Raw genomic sequence first — 27,806 nt, 5'->3', positions numbered from 1 at the left:
GACTTTGCGCAGCACGATGGCCTGCCATCGATTCCTGCGTCCAGAACTCGTCACCGCATCAACACGGGAGCCGCCCAGCCAATCCGACAAAAACCCTATTGTGTGTCCCCGTCAGAATGCAAGATAATCAGCGATCAGGTCTAAGAAATGCTATGCAAAGGCGTCATTCGAGAATCATCTAGTCCTTGGGCAGCCCCCGTGATATTGGTGAAGAAGAAAGACGGTACGTGGCAGTTCTGTGCTGATTATCATCGCCTAAACGCCATTACCAAGAAAGATGTATATCCGCTCCCACGAATTGACGATGCCATCGACTGTCTCTTTGCAGCATCTTACTTTTCCTCAATTTATTTACGGTCAGGTTACTGGCAAATTCCTATACACAAGGACGACAGAAAAAACAGCATGCGTAACACCCGTTGGACTATTTGAGTTTAACGTGATGCCTTTCGGGTTGTGTAACGCGCCCGCAACGTTCGAAAGGTTCATGGACACGATATTACGCGGCTTGAAGTGGGAAGTTTGCATGTGCTACTTAGACGACGTTGTGATCTTTGGGCAAACGTTTAGTGACAACAAACGTTTGGAGTGCGCGCACCTATGCAGTTCGATTACGCTATGGATGTAAATATTAGTGTAAGAGCAGGAACATTTGAGTCTTGCAAAATATTCTCGTGTGTGCATTTTTAAGGCCTTGAACTATGTGTATAAAAATGCATCAAATTTATTATCCTTATAAGTTTATTACCTTTTTTATTGTTCATATTCATGAATGAAGAGTACATACAGTCGAACCCGGATATATCGAACCCGCATATTTCGAATTATTGGCTATATTGAACACACAGATTACCCCCTTGAAAATACTATGTAAAAGTATAGGACAATTGCGTAGTATATCGAATTCCATTTTCGTCGGACATTTGATATATCGAACGCCGCGCCGCAACGCGCCCCTGGAAGGTGCACTTTTCCCAAAGACATTCGTGTCTGGTCCTCAGGGGAAAACATTTCCGCAGAGCCAGTCAGCCAGCTCCTCCTCTGCGCATGCGTGGCCGTCGCCTAGCGACGGAGACGCAGAGCCTTTCCCCCATTCTTGCGCCCCACCGGCGCGAGCTCTCTCGCTCCTCCTCTACCGCAGGCGTATGCATTGGGCAAGGGCATTGGAGCTCAGCGAAGAGAGTGCGCGGCATGGAGACGCGGCGATGTTTCCAAGCACCGCTTCCTGGGAAAAGGGATAGAGAGAGAGAGTGAGGGGTCGGCACGGTCGCTCGTGGGCCAGGAGAGAGCCAGAGAGGCCTCAAAAAACGAACACAGCGCCTTCGACGGCATATTCCGTCGATCTTTCTCCCCGCTCTCTTCTTTCTTTTCCCTTTGTCGTTCCTTCGCAGCCCCGTTGACTGCCGCTCGAACAGGATTCGCTAGGACTGCTCCATCGCGCGTTTTGTTGTGCGTACCTCTGTTTCAACGTGCCGTGTGTAGTGTGTGCGAATGCGGTCATCTGGTGACCTTTGGCATCCGCGGACATAAAAATGAGGAAGAATCTGGACTTTGCAAGAAAGCTTGAAGTAATCCGGCGTGTCGAGTCCTCCGTGGCAGACGCATTCGGCATTCCGCGGAGCATAAAATTTTTGTAGGAAACTCTATGCCGCGGAGTACTTTAAGTACGTTAAAAAACAAGCAGGACAGGTGAGGAAAGTCGCTCGGGCGCATGTCGTGTGCGCCCTGCTGCTTTTGACAAGGTGGAGAAGGCACTCTATATGTGGTTTCTTGAAATTCGAGCGAAAAATATTCCCCTCGATGTCCCGATGTTAATCGAAAAGGCCAAATGGTTTGCTATGGCTCTTGGCGAAGAGAACTTTTGCGGTGGCACTGGATGGCTGCAACTGTTTAAAAACCGCCACGGCATTGTAGGAAAGGCCGTTTCAGGCGAAAGTGGGGCTGTCAGCAGCCAGGAGATGCAGCAGTGACTTTCTGAGGAGTGGCTGAAGATCACTGAGAAGTTTTCGCTTGCAGAAATCTTCAATGCATATGAAACTGGTCTCTTTTGGCAAATGTTGCCAAATAAGAGTCTCGCTTTTCGTGGAACCTCATGTCACGACGGTAAAATGAGCAAAGTGCGTGTGTCGGTACTGCTTGCAGCCAACATGGACGGCTCGTGCAAGCTACGGCCATTTGTGATCGGGAAGAGCAAGTCACCGTGCTGCTTCAAGAACTGTAAACAGCTTCCCATCTGCTACGGCTGTAATAGGAAGGCCTGGATGGCACATCAACTTTTTGTTGAATGGCTGCAGGCTTGGGACGCTGAGTTGGGCAAGTCGGGCCGCCGAGTTTGCCTTCTGGTAGACAACTGTTAGGCCCATCAAACGACTTGCAAGCTGCAGCACATCGAATTGAAGTTTCTCCGGCCGAGCACCACAGCGAGACTGCAGCCCCTCGACCAGGGTATCATAAAGGCATTCAAGGTAGGCTATCGGAAGCGACTTATTCAACGGCTCCTCATAAACCTCCGCATGGGAACCGATATCAAGATTGACCTGCGCGGCGTGATCCAGATGATTACCGGCGCTTGGGGCGACGTGAAGCAAGCCACAGTAGCCAACTGTTTCGGCAAGGCAGGCCTTGAAGTGGCCGGAGATGAATGTCCGGAAGCTTTAGATGACGATGAGTGCTTGGAGGACGCGTTCCGCGACTTGTCCAATTTTCCCGGCGCCGTCCCGTGCGAAGTTACTGTTGATGACTTCATTAACGCTGATGAGGACATTGTGGCCGGAATATCTGGCGTTCAAGACGGCGATTCCAGCGACGACGAGGGCAACTGTGTTTTCGAAAAAACGCGTCCGTGCACAGCCACTGAACTGGCGTCAGCGTTCAGCCTGATTCGGCGCTGTTGCGGCGAAATGGAAGGCACTGGGCTCTCGCACCTGGACAGTCTCGAGAAGATTGAGACTAGTGTTTTAAACTTCATTTCCCAGAGAAAAAAGCAGCCCAAAATGAGTGATTTTTTTTTTCCGTGAAATAAAGCGTTCATATTGTATACGCGGCTGTTCCAATCGGTAAGCCACAATTTTTTTATGATCGCGAGTGCTTTTTTGGCCTATATCTGTATATTGAATTTTCGCTATATCGAACTATTTTCCGATCCCCGTCGAATTCGATATATCCGGGTTCGACCGTATATACCAACGCAAAATATTTTTTTCTCACTTTACGGTAACCCTAGAAAAATTGCGGTAATTTTTTTCGACGTAAGTCCCTAAGAAGAATTGGAATCTGCAATAAAAAAAATCGACCATGGTCGGTCTCATATGGTGAAAGAGATTGACCCTTAAAGGGTTAAATGGTTATTTTGCTTCGTTGTCACTCTTTCGCAATGAGCAGCAGTGTTTAGATACAGCAATGTAAATTGTTATCAGTCCTTCTTGGTTGCCATTGGTGCTGAATGTTGTCTGTATGCGCATGCGCCTGATGTTTACTTCAACATCTGTTTTCCAGAATAACTTAGTTTGAAGTTGGCACTCGTCGCGGCCTTCATGTCCGTGTATTTTGTGTTGTGCCATTCTTAAACTGTGTAGCAACTAGCCCAGAAGAGTTTTAATCAACAATGTAGACTGAGAAAACTAAACAAGAAGCACCTATCCCAGAATAGGTGGGTACACTGTAACAGGCATGGATTGTAGTGTATTAGTATGAATGCCCGAATCAAAGTGAGCACCTCCAGCTGTCGTGCTATGTACAATGGCACATGTATCATACAGGGTTTGATTTGATCACTGCAGATCATGCTTGCCATTGTAAGTCGTCTTGCTGTACTTTCTCTATGCAAGTTTGCCTAAAAGAGATGGATGTTCCTTTGGTCACTCTCTCTCCGAGTGTTCCTATGAATACCATGTAACGATACACGAGAGGCATTCAGGAACCTTCGACTGGAAATTGCAGGCAGTGCATGTGTCAAAGTTTTGTGGTCTGCACAAATGTTGGCCTTTGCTGAGCCAACTGCTCACTGTTTCATGCCACGTTCACAACAGAGTTGACCAGCCCAGCTGGTTGTGCTTCTTCTTCTGGAGTGGTATGCTGTGCTACCCGCTGGCTTTTGGGTGTGCATGGAGCAGTAGGCGACTAGTATTAATCCAGGGACTCCATTGCAAGCTCCCTCCTGCCACAGTGCTTCCATTTGCGACGAAAGACCGTAGAGGTTGCGTAGCCTGATTCTACTTCACTTGATGTGCACAACTGGGGTGGTCACAGCTGTTGAGTAGCTATTGCCACTGGACAGCAAGGCTGATGAACGTTTTCACTGCAGTCGCGAATTGAGCAGCTTACTTGCCATCACAGGGGTGGTGTGGCGGTTAACAATGGTTACGCTGAGCTTGTGATACCAGCAGCACTCTTGGATGTGGGAAAAAGCTTCAGAGATGCAGTTATATCTCTTTTTTTTTTTGCGTAAAAGATTGGCAAGAAAGAGAACATAATCCAATTTGGCAAAATTGTGTGTGCTGTCATGAAGTGAAGGTCTTGCATGACCATATTTTTTTTCTTGTCCTTCACAACTCCACTCATTTCACAAGATTGGTGAAGTGACGGCACAAACTTGATTGGCCATTATATCGCAGACAACTGGGAAAATAATTTATAGAGAATAATACTTGCAGTTCTCTTGCTCAATTACCTAAATAAATTTGATTGGGCGATCATCTCCTAAGTACCCAACCAGATTTGCCTTTGATATAACTTTTTTGTAGCCTTCAATACACACACTTTGCAAGGCATACAGCTTATTTTACTGTGTTATTATTGTGTAAGTGCTTCCCATCACACATTAAGCATTCATTAGCAGTTGTCAAAAAGGAGTTGCTATAATTTCTTATCAATACATAATACTTTCAATTCTTATCTTGTATTTGTTGCTTTGTGTTGTGAATTGTTCTTCTAACTCTTTTTTCTTATTTTACTGTGTTTTCTAACATCCTGTTGTTGCACTCCACATTTATTGTTTATATAACTTCCTGACACCCCTACATACAGCCTTGTGCTCTTGGACCTCCATCTGCAAATTTATCAATGTACTTTTTATGTTTGTGAAATAAAAAACACCGGTCAATAAAAAAATTGTAAAAACTTTTCTAGAGTTTTTGCAGCTTGGCAACCTCTTTACTAGGAATGGTAATAACTTGAAGTGTTTGTTAATTGGCTGCGGTGACCAGTTTCATTGCCGCCAGTCTAATGGGGCATACAATCGCTGCAGAGGCGGCAAGTGCCGAGGATGAGGACCTGACAATCCCGCGTGCTGCCATGAACAAGATGATCAAGGAGCTGCTCCCTAATGTGCGCATTGCCAATGAGGCACGTGAGCTTATCTTGGCCTGCTGCACCGAGTTCATCCATCACCTTTCCACCGAGGCCAACGACATCTGCAACCGGCAACAGAAGAAGACCATTTCTGCAGACCACGTGCTGGGTGGTGAGCTTGTCTTCATCATTCAAAAGACTGTCGAAGTGGGTCAGATCTTTTTAATTGCACATTTAAATTCTTCAGGGTGACAAGAAAAGATGGCATCATTATACATTCTGAGTTCATAAAATGTACGCAAAAATGCTCTCAAAAAGTATGCGGTTAGTTATTGAAGTAATGATATCTGGAAGATCGTTCCAAAGTGTGATGGCTTGTGGCAAAGCCAAAGAATTGAAAGCTTTAGTTTTACCAAATATGTGTTTGATGCTGATATGATTATGTAGGTGCCTGGATGTGCATAATGGTTTGTCAAGTGGCAGTGGAGATGGCATTACGCTATGAATGTATTTGTGGATTAACCCTTTGTCAGGGTTGAGAGATCTACTCATGGTTTCCACTGTATGTTTTGCCAGATGAACTGTACCACATGGAAGAACCGCAACGAAAATTACTATTGTACAAGAATATCTGAAAAATCATCGGGGCTGTCCCACTGATAACTTGAGGTCATTGGCGAAGGTGGGACACACGTCGTCCCTCTGCACACCTTGGGCTCCATCCTTTCGGGCTCTGAGGTGATTACGGCTTCATATGAAATGATTCAAAGCACACTGTGCAAAGAGCCACTTGGCAGGCTCTACACACAAGCTTTGTGTGCGTTTCCTGCAAAGTTGTCAAGCGCCGTTGGCACGTTTTGCGCGCAGTGGTGGTGCACGGGTAGAGTCTCTTAGCATTCCTGTCATAATTGAGCAGTTCTTGCTTCCTCTCGTGGGATCTACTAGACTGCACCGACCCGTGTGAATTGACGCGCTGTCTACCCAGGGTGACCCGAAAGAATGCGTATGTCATGCTGTTTCTGTAGCAGTGCAGGATGTCTTCAACCACTACGTTTTGCATATTTGCAGGTAGCTGAAAACAATGGCTCACTCTCAAGCCTAACTGATCTACAATTTAACTGCATTACTGGTATGCAAAAAGTAATTTTTGCTGTTACCACACAACTTATTCGCGGCGAAAGAGCAATGGAATTCACATGCTTGAAGAGCAAAGACAGCCAAAAAAACATCACAACATGTAAAACAACTACCAGTGCCTCCTACCAATTCAAATAAAGACATTATATTTTATCTTCTAACATATAACGCTGCCTGTTTTGTTGGGGCTACATATGCCTCTCTGCACTTGAGGCAGGTGCGACATATGTCCCAGTGACCAACAAAGGGTTAAGCATAAAAGAACAACGGGATGACAACTAAAGTCTGGAGCGGAATGTCTAGCTTAGTTTTTGCTGCAGTGGAATGGTGGTGATAGATGAAATGAATAGTACGTCTTCCAGCATTGAAATTACTCTTCATGAGGCCACCAGATGGACGAAGCACATTCAAGCTATGGGCAGATGAAGGTTAAATATGCCAATTTGCGTGTATGAGCTGAGCAGTGATGCAAATTTTGACTTAAGTAACCCAGTGGTTGTGGCACTTTAGCATATATGGTAGTGATGTGTAACTTCCATTAAAGGTGGGATGCAATAATAATAATAATATTTGGGGTTTTACGTGCCAAAACCACTTTCTGATTATGAGGCACGCCGTAGTGGAGGACTCCGGAAATTTTGACCACCTGGGGTTCTTTAACGTGCACCTAAATCTAAGCACACGGGTGTTTTCGCACTTCGCCCCCATCGAAATGCGGCCGCCGTGGCCGGGATTCGATCCCGCGACCTCGTGCTCAGCAGCCCAACACCATAGCCACTGAGCAACCACGGCGGGTAAGGTGGGATGCAAGCCTAAGTACTTATGACATCACATGGGGCAGAGAAACATTGTTTATAGAAATATGTGAAGTTAGAAAGTGTCTGTTTATGAGTAAAAGAGATTGTTCTACCCTTAGTCAAGCTCACTATCATTAACCAGTTACCACACCATAGACAAGGTTAAGGTCATTTTTGTTGATGAGGTGATCCTTGTGGCTTTCAATAGTGTGGTATACAATGAAGTCGTCAGAAAATAGTTGCATACTAGAGGAAATGTTAGAAGGTAGGTCATTAATGTAATTTGGAAAAAGTAAAGGGCCTAGCACACTGCCCGGTGGTACACCTGATGTGATGTCAGAAAAAGAAGCAAAGTTATTGATGACTATGAACTACTTGCGAAACTATAGACGGTTGCGAAGTCAAGATAGCGTTTGTGAGTCCAGCCTAAGAGAAGATTGCTTAGAAATGAGGCAGCAGTGAGGAACGCGATCAAATTCTTTTGAGTACAGTAGCCGACCGATTTTCCGGACTTCGCAGCGACTGAAAAATGGTCCTAAAAATCTAACAGTCCAAAAAAAAGAAAAGTTTACCAAGTAGCGGCTCAAAAAAATCTAATGCTGGCCTTCTTATATTACACTTGGAAGCAATCAGATTTATGCAAGAGTGATGTCTCCATATGCAGTCCAACAAAAGCATCACCGTATTGCCGTTCTCTGCCATCAGAGTTTGCCATGGTGATCAAAGAAACGAGCCATGTTTTTTTGCAGCGCTTGGCTCTCGCGAAGGCACACGAGGGGGCGCTGATCACGCAAATGCGAAGACACACAAAGATGAGAGGTCGTCTCAGGCACACTTGCTCAGTTCACACACTGCATACAAAATAAAAAATTACAAAATTAAATCCTGCATAGTGATTATGACCGTAGTGCTGACTGAAAAAAAAAAAAGAAGAAAAAAAAATATGCTGTCCCCTTAAGTGTTCTCGGCCAAGGAAGAGCGGGCATGGCCTCCGAGACTAGAGAATGGCGCATGTTTCCTATTGATAGCGTGTGCCTCCCTATCTTGGAGTCTATAGAGCTGGCCACTGGAAGCCAAGCCAGTGGAAAATACAACATGCCCAAGATCGGTTAGCATGACTCGGAATGAGCAATTTAGTATGGAAAACTGAACTTTGGGGCCTAAATTTGTCAAAAAAATTGGTTGCAAAAATTCATTAGCTCTTTGGGAACCCTGTCCGTGCATATATCAAGACCGGAATATCTGTCAAGTCCAAATTTTTGGAGTCCGAAAAATCCGTTGGCTGCTGTAGCCAAGAAAGATTCAATGAGTTTGAAGATTTTTATCCATGTTAAAGTGCAAGTCAGGGGTGAATTCCAGTAATTACATATGACATGAAAGTTTTTTCATGTCATTATATGTATTGGTTTATAATATATCATACGAGTTGATTAATAAAAAAGTTTGTACTGGACGTGGTTATAAATATTTGATGCAATAATGTGTTGGAGCATTTTGCAACATATGCAACTCGGTGAGATGAGCAGTAGTTCTCCACCATATTTCTGTTGTCACTGTTGAAAACTGGAATTACTTTTCCAACTTTCCAGTCAAGTGGAAGATGTCCTGTTGATAAAGATTGTGTGAAAATGTGATGCAGTTGAAGCTCGATGTAATGAAGTTGAACTAGCGAAAAACATTGTTTAATCACGAATTTCATTAGTTCAATTTTTTAAAGTTTCAGCATTACAAAAGCTTCACGAATTCTTGGTGGATAATATCTTGTCAGTAAGCACTTATAAACAAATTGCAAGGTTGGGCCATAATAGTGCTTTTACGAGCGCCAGTGTGTGTGGTGCAGATCACACCAAGAGCAATGCATCGACGTGGCTCACGGCGTCTGAGATGCGCATGTGTTGCACTGCGCAGCACGCTGAATCTTGGATGTCATAGCTGACTGCACTTAGTGCCGGCAATTGGTGCCTACAAATTAAAAACAAAAGTATAAGTCAGTTTAGCCAGAAAGGTGAAGCATTCATGGTGATAGCAAAGAGACAGCTACACGAGGTAAGGTTTGTAGCTACCGTATTTACTTGCATAATGATCGCACCTCTGCATTTTGTTGTCAAAACTGGATTGTTTTTCTACAGATTCTTAAGCAGATGCCCCATTTCATTCCTTTCATCACTTTCTGCACTTCCAAGGAAAAACGAAAGCTACAACCAAACTTCCCGGCTTTATTATTTGTAGACTTTATAATGGGGCTGTGGTCAACAACAGCAAACAAAGGCGCCTTTTGATTCCTCTCGTCTGCACTTGTGGGCACACAACAAATCATGAGCAGCAACAACAGTAGTCGGGTTTACAATGATACGTTAGGAGTGTACCCTATTCATACGCCGACGCTTGTAACACAGCTGAGATATTCAGCCACCCTTAGGGGAAATGTCCTGTATTAGGATTGTAGTGAAGAGAAATGCCAGTTTTCCCAGCATGCCCGCCATGTGTTTCTATGTCACTGGCAGCTAAGCGCGCCCATCTCTGTCTGTTTCTGTCCCCTCAAAGTGGACATGGCTACGTTATTGCCGCAAACTTGCCGATATTGACGAAATTATTCATTGCTGATATGGAAGAAACTGTTTCAGTGCACGTAATGTACTCGTGAGAAGAAAAAAAAATCGCATTTGGCTTGCTCTGCCGGCCGCCATTTTTCGTTTTGGTGTCCCGCACTGTTACAGCAGCAGCTACCTGTTTGTTGACTTCTTGTCATCCCGCACCAAATGTGGGATGAAAAAAGTTTTTCTTTTTGCGGAAAATTTAACCCGCATAATGATCGCACCCATAAATTTGCGTCAATTTTTTTGACAAAAAAAGTGCAAGCATTATGCGAGTAAATATGGTACACGTATATTGGTGTCACCGCACACTCAGGCAAACATTAACAGATCTCACTCGATGACCACAAACTAGCAATGCGAGCGAGTGCTTCGCACCGTGTGTCAGCCACTTGAGATTATGCGTCCGCCAACACTAGACGCACAGGAAGAACAAAATGAACATGAAGGCACCATCCATTTCGCCTTGCCTTTGAGAGATTGCCTCCAAGATCAATACGGCATGTAGCCCGCACACAAATGTGCAAGAGGAGGGGAGCGTTCCTGCTCTCTCCCCCCCCCCCCCCCCCCAATACATGCTTGATCATGTTGGTGCACATTCACCACCTCCCCCATCCCTCTTGCGCAGAAGGAACCATCAGCTCTCATGTTTCTCTGAGTTGTTTACCAGTGCCACGAATGGCGCAGGGGTGTTTCCTGTCTTCAGCATCCCAGTGCGCGCAGTTTTGCCGCTCAAACTTTTCATGCAGAAGTACGCTTAAAATAAGTTTTGCCTCAGCTGATATAATTTTTTGCTAGATTTACTAGCCGTACAGGCTCCAAGTACATAACTGACATGGCCGAAGATTTCGTTAAATCGAAACTGCGTCACGAAGTTGCTTCGTTAAATTGTTAAAAAAATAAATACACTGTTTTCGATGCAACTAAGATTGAGAAATGAAAGCAGTTCATTACGTTGTGAATTTCATTAAATTGAGGTAATGAGGTTTGACTGCATAACATTTTACTAGAGATGGACAGTATATTCTTCAACATTGCCTGTCATGGCTGCTTAGTGGCCGTGGTGTGAGGCTGCTAAGCACGAGGCCGTGGGATCGAATCCCAGGCACAGGGCCACATTTCGATGAGGGCGAAATGCAAGAACGCCCATATACTTAGATTTAGGTGCATGGCACAGAACCCCAGAGGGTCCAAATTTCCGGAGTCCCCCACTAAGCTGTGCCTCAAAATCGGATGATAATTTTGGCACATAAAACCCCGTAATTCAATTTTTTCTTATTCTTGACATATTTTTTTTTATTCTCCAACATTTTAGAACTTATGTTATTGGGACCAGCAGGTGGAAGATACATTAACAGGGTGTCTACCAACTGGGAAAAACCGGGAATTCTCAGGGATTTTGAATAGTCTGTAAATACTCAGGGAAAACTCTGGGAATTTTCGCTTCTATCAGGGAAAATTTCCTGTAATTTTATCGAAAGAGAACGAAGGTCACGATAACGCTAGCTGGCTCAAGTAAAAGAGAGGAATTGTAACGAATCGTCATTTACGCCGTGTCGACGGCTGGAGGAGTTGCCATTGTACAGTCAACAACAGACTTCCGGACGTCTGACAGCTTCGCGGCACTACCATAGGGTCAATGTATAAGAACATCTGAAATTTCAGACGCAAGAACCTTTCGCTGTCCGATTGTGCGGACTTTTTGCCATGACCACAGGTCCAAAACGGCATTAGTCAAAGTCGCCACCTTCGATTTTGAGTATCTCGCCGCCTCAAACCAGTGCTCTCATGCAGATCCGCTGGCAGCCGTAGCCATCACTGCAGCCAGCCAGGCGTAGCTGCTTCGACGTTCGCTATTAAGTTTCTTGCTGTTTGGTGCTGTGTTTTTTATTGAAAGGATTTGCCTTTGTCAGCAATGGCACCAACTCCGCCTTTCTGGTCCTGGGGATTGGCTTCGGAGCTTGGAAAGCACGACGCGTTGCATAATGTCGGGTCTCAAAAGTCAGCTTTACCTCAGTACAAAAATGTTACGCGGTGAAGCGTAACAAGTGTAGGAAGGGGCAATTGTCACGGGACATAGTACATATTCCTTAATTATACGCGCGCGTGCAACCACCATCTGTCGCAGTACGAGCATCGATATGCCTAATAAGTGTATTGGCAGTCCTTCAGAGCTTTTTCGGATGTGTCTGTGGCGATTTCGAGCCCTCAAGATCAGCAAAAGACATGCATTGATTTTTTTGTCATCCTCCCTTTTTTAAAAGGCCAGGTTTTTCGGACATTTTTGCGGCCCCTAAGGAGTGCAAAAAATCTGACGTCAATTGTACAACTAACCAGGAGGATGCTCCAAATGGTCCGTGGGGCAAACGTGCAGCGGAAGGACAGCAAGAACAGAAAGGACCTACACATTGAGGAATGAATGGGAAAGGAAATATGCTGCCACTTTTTTTGAAGGAGCTTGACCTCAAAAAAAGTGTTGGCAGACGCTCAGATACAGGTATTCCTCATCCATAATAAAATCTTTAAATCAGTGAAATGCAACACTGAGGCATTGTGCAGGGGCTGAGAGTATGTCAGGACAGTTGAGGTTTACTTAATTACCAGCTGTTCAGAGAGAATATCATTTGTGGCAAAGTTTGGGCCTCGTAGCAATGTGCTTGCTATCAGTTGATAAAAATAGTTCATATTCGAAAACATTTCATTCGGTATGCATCTCATTCTTATCCGTACTTGAGAATGTTCAACTCGATTTGCAGTGGGTTTTACCATTCTTTTCGAAAGTATTTTATTCACTGCGCACTTTACTGACCCCTTCCTTCTGTTTTGAATAAAATAAGTGCTACTCCTTACTATTGAAACTAGATTAAGTCTTTATTTTTTAACATGCTTACTAGAGAGTGATAGCATTGGGCAACATGGTGTGAGCCTGTCTTGACATAAAACTCGGGGAATTTGCAAATGTCAACTTGGTAGACACCCTGATTAAGGTTTGTAATGAGGTGTGCAATTTTTGTGATTGTGATGTCAGTTGGTTCCGCGAATTAAAATTCATGATCAGGAACGGTGGGCACTTTGGAATGATCTTCAGGATTAAATCAGATGAAAAGAACCTATTGAATTCAGATGCACTCTCTTGATCTGACAGTGCAATTTGGTCATCATTTTGTAGCGATATGCAATGATGTTACTGCTGTCCCAATTGCCTCGAACTGCACCGAGAGGCAAACTCTGTTACGTCCTGCTACATTAGCAGACAAACTCGTGGAAGTAATGGCATGCATATGGCAGATCGATGCTGGCGAGCTTCTTGCAATGCTTTGAGTGATGAGAAAGATCATTTTTCTAGATGGCCGTAACTTGAAACAATGCGCATGGACAATTCTGAATATGAAGGTCGCAGGCATGAGCATGCAGCACTAAACTTGGCCAAGTGGAAATGCTCCTGAAATGCCACCATGGATTGAATTGAAAGATCAGTTTTGCTAGAAGCTGAGTGGGTGGCAACACTCAATGATTTCTTTTATTTCTACAAGTCGTGCCAGATTGCAGCACCTCCGAAGCAATGCTAGTTGTTAAGCAAAGCACATTTTTCTCAAGGTCGCCATTGTATACGTATGGCCGGGACCACATGGACGTACATGCGCCTCAACGTGATGTGTAACCCTCGGGGGGGGGGGGGGGTGCACTGGATTTGCAATTTATCACTTTTGGAATACTGTGGACAAAATCTTCAAGAGCCAAAATAGATGCAACAACAAAATACAGGCGGCAAAACCACATTTCATATTTCCCATATTAGCTCCTAATATTTTAACTCGTTCCCTACCATGGGGGGAAATAGGTGTTTTTTTTGTAGGTTATGCCAGATTTTTCTTTCTTTTTTTTAAAAAAAACTACTGTACTCAATATTTTATGTAATACATAAAAAGCAGAGTGAATGCACTTTTCACAGAAAGGTTTTATTAACGAGATGTATGTCATAAAAAAGGTATAAATTGCCAGAATCAAGATTGTGGGATAAAATTGAACAAAGTTTGGAAAGACACGCTTGTACCTACTAAGAAAAAAACTAACAAAAATTGCGATATACAATATGTATTGCATCTAATGGTCACTATCTCCGAAAAAATAAACAAATTTTTGTTTCGCAGACATTCTACTGCAAAAATCTAAGTGCAAGCACTACAGTTCAGTCTGCCGGGCTGCAGCTGCCGGTGTTCCAGGCTGGCTTGCATCGTCGTTGCTCTTGGTCAAAGTCCGACGAAAAGGCAGCATCCTCAGACACGCTGCTGCTCAATCCACGAATAAAATGAGCCACAGATTCAGCAGAATTGCGAGATCTGCGATCTTTCGAAGCGCATGCGCCACTCCCGGAGGCGGCCATTTTTGCTTTTTACGTTGACGATCGCGAAGCTTCGAAGTGTGTTGAAAAATTACTGCCTGGCTGTAAAAAATCGAACTGCATAGAAAACAAAAATATAGTTCTCCTTCACGTCCTATGGCGCAGGGTGTCTGTGAGTGGAAGGTCTCGAAAACGTCGTTTCGAACCATCATTAGTGCGGTAACAGTGCCAAGTGGGCGCAGTATGGAAAGAGTTAATAAAATTTTGACATTATCCACTGAGCACTTGTTAGTTTATTAATAAACTAGAATTGCACTACATTCGAAAGTAGCTGAGGACATCATTTAGTGATTACATATTGAGAATGTAAAGAGTGCCTAAACTTGGTTAAGTATGTGGTGTCACACAAACATGGATCACTACAGTTGGGTGACAACCGCTGCACTGATTTGAATTAAAGTTCAATATCTTGAAGGGGCAGCGCAATGTGACAGCAGGCACTGTGTGTTCCTGCCTTCGTCATATTGCGCTGCCCCTTCAAGATGTTAAACCAGTACCAACTCGCCTAAATGCCGATCTTTCTACTGAATTAAAGTTGTTGAATTTAAGAGAGTAAGTTTTATTTGTGCCTGGAATTTTTTACATTTGTCGAAACTAGGTAAGTTTAAACAAAAATTTAAGCATGAAGTTCGAAATTTGTCTTTGCACCATAAACAGATACCGTGGTTCTGTAAACTGTATACTTGCCAACTCTCCAGAATCTGTCATAAAATTATGAATTAAGGCTCGTTTTATGAATTTACGAATGTTGCGTAAATAATTATGAAAAATAATTTCTGTTGCGAAAGCTTCGCTCATTGATCTCCGAACCTTCCGTTGCAAGTCTTCTGGAAAGGGTGCAAGGGAAGTGCCTACTTCCCTTGTGGAAGTACATGTTCCTGAAGGGAAGTAAATGTTCCTGAAGCATGTGAAGTCCACAACAGCAAATTCGCTATAAAGTTACTGATCTGAAAACATTGCTCGTCAATACAGTGGACAATCAGCAGTTTGCTGCTGCTTGTCCACTGTGTTTAAAGATAAATCATTGCATAAGATGTTATGTATCCAACAAAATGTCTGTGCTTAGGGTAAGTAAAACAATATATGTGCTGCAATTGATCCCAGATATAGCGATCTTGCTGGGGATTATGACATAGTTCAATATATCGATAATTCGAAATATAAAATATGTGTATCTGAAGCTTGTGCGAGATGTCTGCATGTCTTAGACAGCCTCCCGAGTTCATGAAAAGCGGGAACTTACCGATTTGCTTCTACAGGTCGAACGCACAAAAGTTTACTTAACGCTACGGAATGTTCTTCAATGTACTGATGGCATGTGAAAAGCCCGCATCATCTGGACGCAAGACCACAGTGCACTTTGCACACGCTGAAAGTGCTCATTGGCCGTTTTCATTCAAGATGCAGTAGAAATGGACCCGCCACGACTGCAAACTACTGTAGGGATACATGTCATGCCGCCATCACGGCACTTGTTCTGCAAATTGCGTGTACATGTGCCCGTGCCCGACCACGTGTCTGTATAATATGAACAAAACGCCGCTTAAATGGCACCAATTGTCATATGTGGTCAGCGAGCTAGACGAACATTGTGTCAGGTTTCGGAACTGTCTCCTGTTGGAACCAGTTGTCATTGCTTCTATTTTTCATCTCATTTATTGTACCCTCAGTGCATACCTGCCAACCCTCCCGATTCGCCTGGGAGACTCCCGATTTTTGACTGAACTTTCCGATTGTACGATCACTGTCTTATATCTCCCGTAAAGTTGTCTATGTTCACGCAATAATGGTTTTTGTCTGCAGCGACATCGTAATCGTCAGCATCAACAACTGCTGCACTAGCGCCATCGGTATCATCGACTAAGCAGCTGACTATGGTGCCTAGTAAGCCCGCCAAAGCCAGCGCCAATGTAGCTCTTGCATTTCAAAGTTTGCATTTCATGCATGCCTTCATCCATGGTGCATTGTTACTGCTGTTTGTGTGTATGATTAGTGTTGGCTAGGCCGTGTGTGCGGTGCACCATGTAAAGTTAGAAACCTCGTGTGCTTGATGCCGTGGCACTATCAAAGCCCAAGAAAAGGTATTTGCAGAAGTTTTTGCAATCTTACACTTCTGAATTTCCGTGCTTTTTGACATCAAGGAGAACATTTTGCATTTTGTACAACGTGTGGATGCGATGTCAGCGTGCCTCACGGTGGAAAAGGACTTCAAACTGCACGTTTCTACGGCGAAGCATCAGAGCTATGTTCGCACCGCTGAGCAGCAAGACATGATAGTGAACTTTCTCCGGAACAACTGCGACGACAGTGTCATACGCAAGTGGTGCCTACAATACATCGCCTGTGCAAAGTTTATACGTTGACTCTAATGAGCCTTCATTACAGCACCGCAGAGCACAACTTGCACTTTGCTATGTATTAAGAATTCGGTCATCACCACAACATATATGCTACCACATCATAACACAGTGCAAATCGCGAGTACACTACACAAATAAACCAAACATGATTCGGCCACTCATCTTACGACACGAACAACTAGCCTCCTGAAGCCCTCCCTAAGTTCCTCCTGAAGCCCTGCAGGTTGCTGAAAGGCCACCAAGATTGCCCCCGTGGTGCAATTTTACACAACTATGTGACTGGACGTTAACACATGTAAAGAAAAAAGACATTCCACAAGAACACATAATACAAGAGTTCCGAGCTATTCAAGAAAAATATAAAAATTACACTGAATTCTACACTGACAGTTCTAAAACACAAGAACACGTAGGTGTTGGGATCCTAACGAAAAATTGGGAAAATAGCATTCGGATAAATAATTTTTCTTCGGTGTTTACCGCCGAAGTTTATGCGATTTGGATGGCAGTTAAGAAAATTACTTCTGACTAGCAGAAGAATGCTATTATTTATACTGACTCGTTACATGCCCTAAAAGCCCTAAACTTAAACTCTGTGTCTGAACCCCTGCTTGGCGATATCTTAAATAGTATTTAACAAGAAATACGAAAGAACCATACGATTCTGCTGGGTTCCAAGCCATGTTGGGATAGCAGGGAATGAAGCTGCAGATAGAAGTGAGTCCATGGCAGCGCACAAAAGCATAACACACATAACACTTCCATACAAAGACAGTATCCGAGCGGTTCGTAAGGCCCTAGCATCAAAATGGCAACAAGAATGGAACTCGTGCGTAAATAACAAGTTACATATGACTAAACCCCTGCTTCGTGAGTGGAAATTGTGCATTCACCAAGAACGGTTCTATGAGGTAATGTTATGTCGACTTCGAATTGAACACACGCATCTAACACACAATTTTTTACTTCGAAACGAAAACCCACCAACATGCGAGAAATGTCTTCCACACACTGAAACACAGAGGCGGAAACATTTCAAAAATTTGTATCACTTACATGTACCTTTGCACCCTGCCTTAATATTGGGCGACAATCCACTAGTGCCATTCACTAACTTGTTTGAGTTTTTAGATGAAACCAGTTATCTACATCGACTTTAAGGTAACACAGCTGCTGCTGCAGTAACATTGGATCTTATACTGTCCTGTCACTGGTGCAGCATAAAGCCCCTGCATCTACGCGCCACCGCCGCTTTCTTAAGTAGCGACAACCTTTGTTGTGCGCCGCCTTTTCCCCTCACACCAAATCCAGTTCCGGTATTTCCGGTTCCGGCGTTTCCGCTTCCTGGAGTTGCGCTGTGGGAATTTCCGCTTTGACTGCTGTTAGACGATGGTGAGACGCCCGCGCGTGCTTAGCAGAGCTGTGGCAGTCACCATAAGAAGAATGCAAAGGGGACAAGCTGTTGTATTCCGCTGAAGTAGTAGTTCGCGGTCGCTGTTCAAATGCACAAAAAACGGCAGCGGTCTCCAAGCGCCCAGGCACTACATTCCACTGTACCGTATTTACACGATTGTAAGTCTGCCCCTTTTTTAAAATTTGAAAGTCTGAAGTTGGGGGGTCGACTTACAATCGAAACCAAAACATGGCCCCGCCAAAAAAAAGCGATACAAACGAGAGCTACAACGTAGTTACAATATTATGTTTGCTCTATGGTCCTACCCGTATCTTTTCGCTATCCCGCGTGTTTGTTTGCTTTTCGGAAGGGGTTTTCAACATTTTTGAGTCTTACAGTGCATGCAATGCTCATGGGGGGTGTCTATAGTTGATGGAAGCGCCGCTGTTCCCATTTGCGGCGGCACCCTTAGAACGGCGGCGCTTGCGGGGAGTATCGGTAGTTCATGGAAGAGCAGACACCGTTCGCGGGTTTCTCTTTCTCTGTTTAAAGGCCTTAAAGGCATTGGCATTGGTTTGACCAACTTTTTGACGCGCTCCACTTGACTGCCGGCTACGTGCTACTTCTATGCTTCCCCAGTCATGAGTGCTGCAGGCCCACTAATCTTTCGGCACTCGTTCACAGCAGCGTTCAAGAGGGCTGCCATCCTTTACGCTGAAGAAACAAATCGCTGCGCTGCGGGCCGCAATTTCGATGTTTCTAAACGGGTGGTGCGAGAGTGGCGACTGCAGCGAAGCGAAATTTTCACCCTGTGGCGGCAAGTGAGAAATTTCCCACGTGCCGAAGTCTGGACGCTTTCCGGAGCTGTAGGCTAAGCTTGCGGCAGCGTCGCTGAAATGCGTGATCGGTCCCTGCCACTGAAGTGTGACGTGGTCATGAAACAAGCCCGGACCTTCGCCTTCATTTTAAGGTTCTGCTCTGCCGTGAGTACGAGTGGCTGGCGGCAGAAGACTGCGAAATTACGCCAACCGGACCTGTCAAAAGAGCCTCCCTGCGTGTGGTTGGGTGCATTTGGCGTGGGCTGCTGTTCTGCAAGATGTCCTGGTGCGGTCGTTTGCAAAATTTGAAATTTCGCTGGACCACGATGCGCTGTGGGACCGCAGCAACGATGACGATGGCAGCACTAGTGAAGACGAGTAGTCCAGTGACCATGTCAGCTACTAATAAATTTTCGTTATCAAATGCGCCCTCGGGGTTTTTTTTTTTTTTTCGGTCAAGCGATATGGGGGGGTCGACTTACAATCGTGTAAATACGGTACGTTGTCGCTCGTGCCACAACCCGTCGCAGGTTGACGCGAAGCAGCGAACACGAGCAGATCGCTGGTTATAGTAGGCAGTGGTTCTTGGATGGAATCGTATTCACAGTTTCAACCGCAACTCGTGCAATTAAAGCCTCTCCAGCGGCGCGAAAGTAAACAACGCTAAAAAACAAAGTGTCACTTCCACTCGGAACAGGAAGCTGCAGCTACGTAAGTTCCGCTTGCCGCCGGAAGCTAAGGGGGTGAGTGGGAGGGGAGCGTGGAGGAGGAGGGCAGGTTGGCGGTACTTAACCTGGTCGGCGGAAACGTGTATGGAGGGGCTTTAGTGCAGCATGGCCTTAGTCGCTTTTGCACCATTAAACTCTAATTAACCAAGTGTCATACGTGTGGAGTGCCTGTTTACGGGATTCCTTGCCGAACACAACCTACCCCTTAGTGTCAGCAGCCACGTTGGGCCTCTTCTACGGAAAATGTTTCCAAAATGCGTCAAGCGAAGCGTTATGGATGTGGACCCAACTCTGAAGAAGGTGGAGGTGGCCAACTTGAAATTTATTTCACAGGCATCGCTTTCGAGCCTTCGTTTTTTATTCAGTTTCCCTCAGCTGCTGCCCCAAAATTCCAGAGAACCTCCTGAAGACGCTTTAGATGCTCTCGAAGCTGAGCTTGCCACTCTAAAGGCGTACAATCTTCCAGAGGACATTCTGAATGAAGAAAGGTGGGATGTGCAGTGGTCTATGGTTGGGAAAATGAAAAACGCTGATAGAAAACATGTTTCACCGAGTTGCTAAGGTGATGCTGGATTTACTCGTGGTACCGCATATCTACGCAGTGTGTGAGAGTATTTTTAGCATGGCGCGAAAAACTAGGACTGAATTCCGCTCATCGATGTGCAATACAACCCTCCACCACCTGTTGCTAGTGAAGGGCCGTCAGTCTGGACCATGTTTTGAGCAAATCTACTCCGAAAATTTTTTGAAGTGAGCAAAGTCTGGTACTGCAGAGTCCCTGCAAAAGTACTCGCCAAACACTGCCTGGAAGTTTGAACGACCCCCCCCCCCCCCCCTGTTTGGTGCGAATAAGAAGTCTCCCGATTTTCGATCTCGCCAGGTCGGCAGGTATGCCTCAGTGCTGAAGCATTACATGGGGGAGTGGTTACATCACAAAACAAATAAATCATAAGGCAATAAAATACATCAAAGCAAGAAATACACCCAATATTGAAAAACCAAGAAATACTTCTGCAAATAATGTAAATCCAGTGATAAAGAACCAATAAAGTGAAAATCTACCTATTAGTTACTGTTAGTTAAGGTCTTCTTGAAAAGTTTGTAGTCTTTTATACCTGCAGTGAATGCAGGAAGGTGGTTCAACTCTTCACAAGTCCTTGAAAAGAATGAGTTGTACGCAGTGAAAGTCCTGCAAAAAGGTATTGTGACTTTGTGTCTATGATCAATGCGTGATGAGGCATGCTGGGGGGGGGGGGGGGGAAGATGAATTCACCGTGTAGTGAACGATGCTGTGTGATGAACAAAGAACCAGCAAATGCTCTTGTGATGAGGTGCGAGTGATGGAAGTTGGAAGGCTAGATTTTATATCGGTGACACTTGCAGTTCGAGCATAGTTGGACATGATAAAACGCATAGAGTTATTTTGGACCATTTCAAGTGAGCGAATTAGATTGTCGGGAAGCGGGTCCCAAACTGAAGCACCGTACTCCTGCTTTGAACGGATTAGTGTTCCTTAAAGCAATAGTTGAAGAGGCTGAGGAGCATGTGAAAAGTTCCAGCAAAGCTAACCAAGTGTTTTGTTGGCGCTACCGATTATGGTTTCAGTGTGAGCCTTCCATGCAAGTTTTGGCAATAGGATGACGCTGAGATATCTGTACGTGGATGCTATTTCCAAAGGAGAGTTGTCAAGGTAATATGTAGTCAAAGTACCGTATTTACTCGCATAATGATCGCACTTTTTTTGTAAAAAAAAATTGATGCAAATTCAGGGGTGCAATCATACGCAAGTTAAGTTTGCCGGAAAAAAAAATTTTTTTTTCATCTCGCATTTGCTGCGGGATGACAACAGGTCAACAAATAGGCGGCTGCCCCTGCATGTAGTGCGGGACACCAAAACAAAGATGGCGGCCGGCCGAGCAAGCCAAACACGATTGTTATTCTTCTTGTGAGTACATTACGTGCATTGAAACGGTTTCTCCCGTATCAGTAATGAATAATATCATTAATATCAGCAAGTTTGCAGCAATAATGTAGCCATGTCCACTTTGATGGGAGAGAAACAGATGGACGCGCTTAGCTGCCAGTGACATAGAAACGCATGGCAGGCATGCTGCAGAAACTGCGGCATTTGTCTTCACTACTCTCCTAATACGGCACGTTTCCACTAAGGGTGGGCGAATATCTTAGCCGTGTTACAAGCGTCTGCGTATGAATAGGGTATACTTCTAACGTATCAGTGTAAACGTGGCTGCTATCGTTGCCGCTCGCGATTTGTTGCGTGCCCACGAGTGCAGATGAGAAGAATCGAAAGGTGCCTTTTCTGTTGTTGGTTTTGACCAAAACCATTGTGAAGCCTGCAAATAATAAAGCGAAGGTAAGTTTGGTTGTAGTTTTCTTTTTTTTTTTCATGGAAGCGTGGGAAGTAATGAAAGGAAGGAAATGGGGCATCTGCTTAAGAATGTTTGGTGCGTGCAGACTGCTTGGTATGTCTTCAAGAGTCGTTTGCATAGCATTCGGCAGATGGTAAGCGCGATCATCATTAGCTAGACTTGGCACACGACATATCACTGCGACAATTTCAAGGTGCGATCATTACACAAGAAAAAATTGAATTTTGACGACAAAATTCAGGGGTGCGATCATTACGCGAGTGCGATCATTATGCGAGTAAATACGGTACATCACTGCCAATACGCATTCCTCGATCACGATAGACAAAAACTAGTTACTGAAGAAAGTTCCTAATCCATTATCACTGGCCAAAGCCAGGTTTCTTTTAATACGAGGATGCGTGCATTGCAAGTATCTAAAGCAGAGTTTAAAAGCTTGCGCTTATTCGACATAAAGCCCCTCCATACACGTTTTCGCCGACCAGGTTAAGTACCGCCAACCTACCCTCCTCCTTTCTCGCTCACTCCCTCGGCTTCTGGCATCAAGCGGAACTTGCGTAGTCCCAGCTTCTCATTTAGGCAGAAGCGACGTCACTTTTGCATAGAGGTGCGAGCGCACAAGCGAAAATTCACGAACCGGAAATTCCAGAAGTGGAATGACCGGAAACGGAAACCCTGGAAGTGGAACTGGTATGAGCGACGAATCGGGGAACAGTGGCACACAACAATGGTTGGCGCTACTTAGCAAGAGCGGTGTTGACGCGTGGATGGAGGGGCTTTAATTTGACAGACCTCAAACATTAGTAAACAGCACAAAAGTGTGTTCTCGCCACAATCCCTCATGCACCTCTAGCTTGTCTCCAGTCCCTTGGCATTCCCACGGGTGTTATCAGACGTTTCGCTTAGATTCAACTATGCTCCCTGTTTCTGATATGTTTTTTTATTCATGACAAGCGTTCTGTACCAAAGCTGAAAGGGTTGGCTTTTTACGAAATAGTATTGAGTATTTTTCTCTTTCCACAACATTTGTGGATGAAATGTTACAAGTGATGCGCATGCTCAGTAGCACTGTCAGGCAAACCCTCAGCAACAGAGCTCACACCAGACTGGCTGTTTCAGACTGGCAGCCCTAAAAGTATGCATGCCTCTTGCCTGCCACTCAGTGCTCTGATGCCTCGTGGCCATTACGTGCCTTTGTTCTCAGCCCCTCCGGCCCCTGCGTCGGTGACTGCCAACACTAGAGGAAAACCTTGTAAATTCATATTAGCCTTGCGGCTTCCTTCCGAGCTTGGCAGCAGCTTCATCCGACACATGCTTTCACTACCGCACACACATCCAGATTATTTTTTTCACCAAGTTTTGCTAGTTACCAAAAGATTGCCCATCCATCTCAATATAGTCCATGCTCTTCATCCTTTACAGCTTCCACCATGTTAGTGAAATGGCTGCATCGCTGAGTAAAAACGACACTACTGTTGGCCAAACTGAAACTTTGGCCGCTATTGACACAGTTTGAAAGCCACTTTCAAATCTAACGGCGTCTGCATTGTGTCGGCAGTTGCCAATACAGGGGCTGGAAAGGAAGGGCTGAGAATGAAGGGATTTACTGGCTGCAAGTTCTTTGAGTGCTCAGTGACATCCGGGACATTTTATGGTGGTTGAGAAGCGAGGATGACTGGTTCCAACAGGAAGTTGGTTCCAAAACTCGACAGGGCAATCTACCTGGCTCGTTGCCCACGTATGAAGATCAGCTGTTTAAATGACATAATTTAACGCATGCGCAGCCAGGCATGTTCACGTGCTATTCGCAATACAAGTGCGCTCATGGTGGCATGGTACATATCCATACAGGCTAGTTTGTTTCAGTTTGTTTTTTGTTCATCCATTTCTACCTTATTTTAAGTAAAAGCGCACAACAAGCACTTTGATGTGAGCAAGTTGCACTGCGGTCTCGCATCCAGGTGATCGGACAGGGTTAGCATTGGGAAGACCATTCTGCAGTGTGAGCGACTTGCAATGTTGGACTTGAAGAAATGGGCAAGTTCCCGTTTTTTGCTCTTGGGAAGCGGTCCAGAGACATGCAGAGATCTTGGATAAGCTTCAGATAGACATATTTTAAAATTATCGATATATTGAACTATGTACTATTTAGCAATCGCCTTCGTGTTTGATGTATCTGGGAAGGGCTGTATATAAACATATCCATTTTGAAATAAAACTGTCAAACGTGCCATTAGTGGTGGCGGCCATGGGGTGACACTTAGGAGGTTCTGACCTCGCTAGTGCCTATAATGATACATTTCTTTCTTTGTGTAATTCGTCGTTGAATTATTGCACTACTTTTAATAAATTTTGCTATCCCGACACCATTTTCCTAGACCCGGTTGCAATTGAGCTGGTTTCTTGTTTCACCATGTTGCACAACGGCAAATTGGTGGACATATCGGGCAGCCAGGTGCAACCAATTAACGATGGAATTGACACAATTTCTCATTGCCTGATGTGAGCATTGCTCATGGATGCTCATGCCATCATTCTCATCAACAAATTGTTTTATGTGGCGTTACTGCAGAGATTTTCACATGTCAGTCAACATTGTACAACTCATTTTTCTCCTCCATTAGTTACGGCGCAGATGTCTGGATGACCACAACGGCCGAAAACATGACTTTTATTCTGCTAATTCTTCATGTAATTTGCATATAGTGTGTAAAATGCCTTATCTGTCCTATGTGGCAGAACTGTTCAAGAAAGTGCACAGTGTAGTGTGGTTTCACTTTATGATATCAAAGTATTCTACTCCTACGCAATAAATGAAAAAAAAAGATAAACAACACATCGAAACCCTTGCAAGACTAAATTAATGAAGTTAGGTAGGCTGCCCACAACTGAACGCTGGACTGTCAGTCGTTGCCGTATGAATTATGGAAAGCAGATGCTACGATATCAGCTTGCTACCTTGCTAAAGGAACTTCAAAATAAGGGGATTGACATAACGAAGACTCTACCCAACACTAATATTGAATTCCAATGGCGGAGTCTGAGCAAGTTTTTCTGCTCGTTTTGGAGAAAATTCGTTCCAATGACAGAGTGAGGGCGAAAGTAAGGTGTTCCAATGAGAGAGTCGGAGTGGATTCAGAGCGGGAGTCACTCCGTGGAGCAGAAAAAGATGCTCCGCCAAATTCGGCGGAGTGGACTGGAACTCTGTGTGACGTATTTCCTTTACCACGTTTGTCTGCTGGGAGGCGCCACCGGCCACGACTTGCGAGGAAGCAAAAGCTGCTGCACGCTTGGCGAGATATCCATTCTGCACTTTTGAAAAAACAACAGGTGAACGGCGCTGAAGAGACAAGCGACTGGTGTGGTGGTGCTGGGAGCAAACAGCAGAAGGAAATGACAACATGCAAGGCATCCTGGGTAACACGGCGATAGTTCTGCTTCTGCCTTGCTTCGGCGGCGCAGGTTGTGTTCCACTCGCGGATTTGGAGGCGTCGCTCTACGCCAGAGTAGAGTGCTCGCTCGCGGAGTCAGCTGCTCCGACTCCGCCATTGGAATTCAACATAAGGCACAGTTTGGAGTGCCTACCGGTGAGATTGATTGTTGACTTCAAAATTTCTTTTTTCACCTCAAACAAAATTTACCCAAATTACAATTTCTGGATAAAAAGATGAAAGGTTGGTGCATATAATGAGCAATCTCGTGTATTTTACAACGAGGCTATATTATATGGCTAGGATCCCGGGATATCTTCTTAGATTTTTTCGAGCATTTATCTCTATTGACAATGAATTCTAACATTTACAACACACGTCACAGAGAAACATGGTACGTTCCTAAAGCGCGCACTAACTACGGTCAACAAATGTTACGCCACACACTGCCATCTTTGTTAAACTCATTTTGAAACTCAATAGACGCCTATCTCCTTTTAATAGGCTCATTGTGTATTCCTTCTTTTTCTCTTTTTTTGTTTTGCTCTGGTATACGCTGACGCCATGAATGCTTAACCAATTTTCTCTGCTTGTCAATAACTTATTATTTATAGATGTGAATTTCAAGGCTGAATTATTTGTGTCATTTCATACTATTCGCTTTCTGTAATACAATTTCTTGCAGCATTCTATGGTTGATTTTTCTACCCATATGCATTTCTGTTATGCAATGTTCACTAATGTTCACTTTTTTTTTTCTCGTTTATCCATTATTGTATGTTTGTCTTCTCTTTATTGTGCACAGTGCCATTTTTGTAGGGGGTACAGACCCTGTCAAGCCGAATTCATTTGGCTTTTTGTCTGTACTCCTGTCATCCGTACATGTATAGATGCAAATAAACTTGAATTGAATTGAATTGATTTATATTTATGGGGACTGAGGTCGAATGTGGTACAAGGTGAAAGCTGCCACTTCGATGTGCATAGGGTTAGTATCAGGGATGGAAGCACTGCACCAACCTGTGCCAAAGCACTAATTTCGAATCAAGTTGCCAAATTTAGCAGGATGTGTGTGTCCAGTCGCAACCACACAGCCATAGACATGCACTCACTAACTCTTAGCCCTACAATCCAAGCCTAAGCAATCACAGCGTCTTTGGAGTGTGGGTATGTTTGGTGGCACAAATGTAGCCTAGGCCACACAAAAATAAGAACTGTTTTATGCTATACATTGCATTACAAGGGAAAACAGGGGGAAGTCAGCAGATGGAAATTCAAGACGAGCAAAATGAGGACAAGGTGAAATCATGAGCCAACGTTTCGACAAGTGAACTTGTCTTCTTCAAGGCACAAGTCACATCGACAAGTCCACTTGTCGAAACGTTGGCTCATGCTTTCACCTTGTTCTCGTTTTGCACCCTATGCATTACGAATGTTTTATAAAAGTGTTATATGCGTTTGTGTATATGCGGACCAGCTAACGATGATTTGAAGTCGCACTCATTTCATGGCAGTTGGGAAGGGAAAGCCATGCTGAATGAACAAGCTCGTGCAGTCAGCTAAGCATGTAGCTCATTGGTTTCATTACATATATCTTAGCATTGGATTTTGCATCCTATTGGTACATCTGCATCGATTAATGGGCGACCGCTATGCGTGTGACATTCTAAATCTATTTCGCACTCGCCATGGTTGCTTAGTAGCTATGGGGTTTGGCTGCTAAGCACGAGGTCGCTGGATCGAATCCCGGCCACGGCAGCCACATTTCGATGAAGGCCAAATGCGAAAACACCCGTGTACTTAGATCGTCACTCAAATGTGCACTTGGGCTATGCAACTTTCTGCCCGGCCGAGGGTTCAGAATGTGTATGTAGATGACAGGTGCCAGTCAGAGAGGAAAGGCTACAGGAGAAACTCGTTTTCACCCTACCGCGTCGAATGTGCACAAAGCCCTTTGGAGCTGTCTGGTCGTCGCCACATTAGCCTCTTGACAGCTGTAGTTATCCGTGACACCCCTCAGAAGCATTGCAGAAATCTGCAATGCACGCGACCGCGAGCATGAGCCATTAAAGAGAACAGCGCACAGTTACGCGATTTCTCCCTTTCTCTTTTGGTGCGGAGGCGCGGACGCGGCGTCGGGACAGCGCGGAGGCCGTGACTGGGCGCGAAGAGTTTGAAGCGGTGGCACTTTTGTTGCTTTTGTGCATTTCCTCCTTTTCCGCGTGCCATCGGACGGAGTAGCTGCTGTGCTTCGGGACCGCGTTCTTTGTGTTGCGACGGCGAAGGTTCACCGGCGGCGGCTGAAACGCTGCACGCGCTCGAAGTTCTGAGGCGTGCTGTGGCCGCAGATGAAATCAGCGACGACACGTGCACGCGTTTTTATTTATTGGAACAAAGTCTGCTAAGTTACCTGACAAAGAAAAAGGCAGAAGAACATTAGAGACTTTTTGTTCAAGAAATGAATGCT

General features: G+C 44.7%; 1 protein-coding gene across 2 annotated transcripts in view; it reads left to right on the top strand.

Moving 5' to 3' along the window:
• NC2beta (negative cofactor 2beta) overlaps positions 1-27,806 on the top strand; it is a 68,072-nt gene that overhangs the window by 15,168 nt on the left and 25,098 nt on the right. Inside the window, exons 3-4 of one of the 2 annotated variants that reach the window (XM_075677545.1) lie at positions 5,246-5,461; positions 13,969-14,424. In XM_075677545.1, the coding sequence (XP_075533660.1) occupies positions 5,246-5,461; positions 13,969-14,219 (467 nt within the window). In that variant the 3' untranslated portion in view covers positions 14,220-14,424. Of the gene's footprint in view, positions 1-5,245; positions 5,462-13,968; positions 14,425-27,806 lie in introns of those variants that run through there. The other variant, XM_075677544.1, reaches the window with a different exon arrangement.

The sequence above is a fragment of the Dermacentor variabilis genome, unplaced genomic scaffold (genome assembly GCF_050947875.1).
Source record: "Dermacentor variabilis isolate Ectoservices unplaced genomic scaffold, ASM5094787v1 scaffold_13, whole genome shotgun sequence".
NCBI lineage: Eukaryota > Metazoa > Arthropoda > Arachnida > Ixodida > Ixodidae > Dermacentor > Dermacentor variabilis.
The sequence above is the reverse complement of the archived record's forward strand: the minus strand, read 5'-3'. Positions and strand labels throughout refer to the sequence as shown.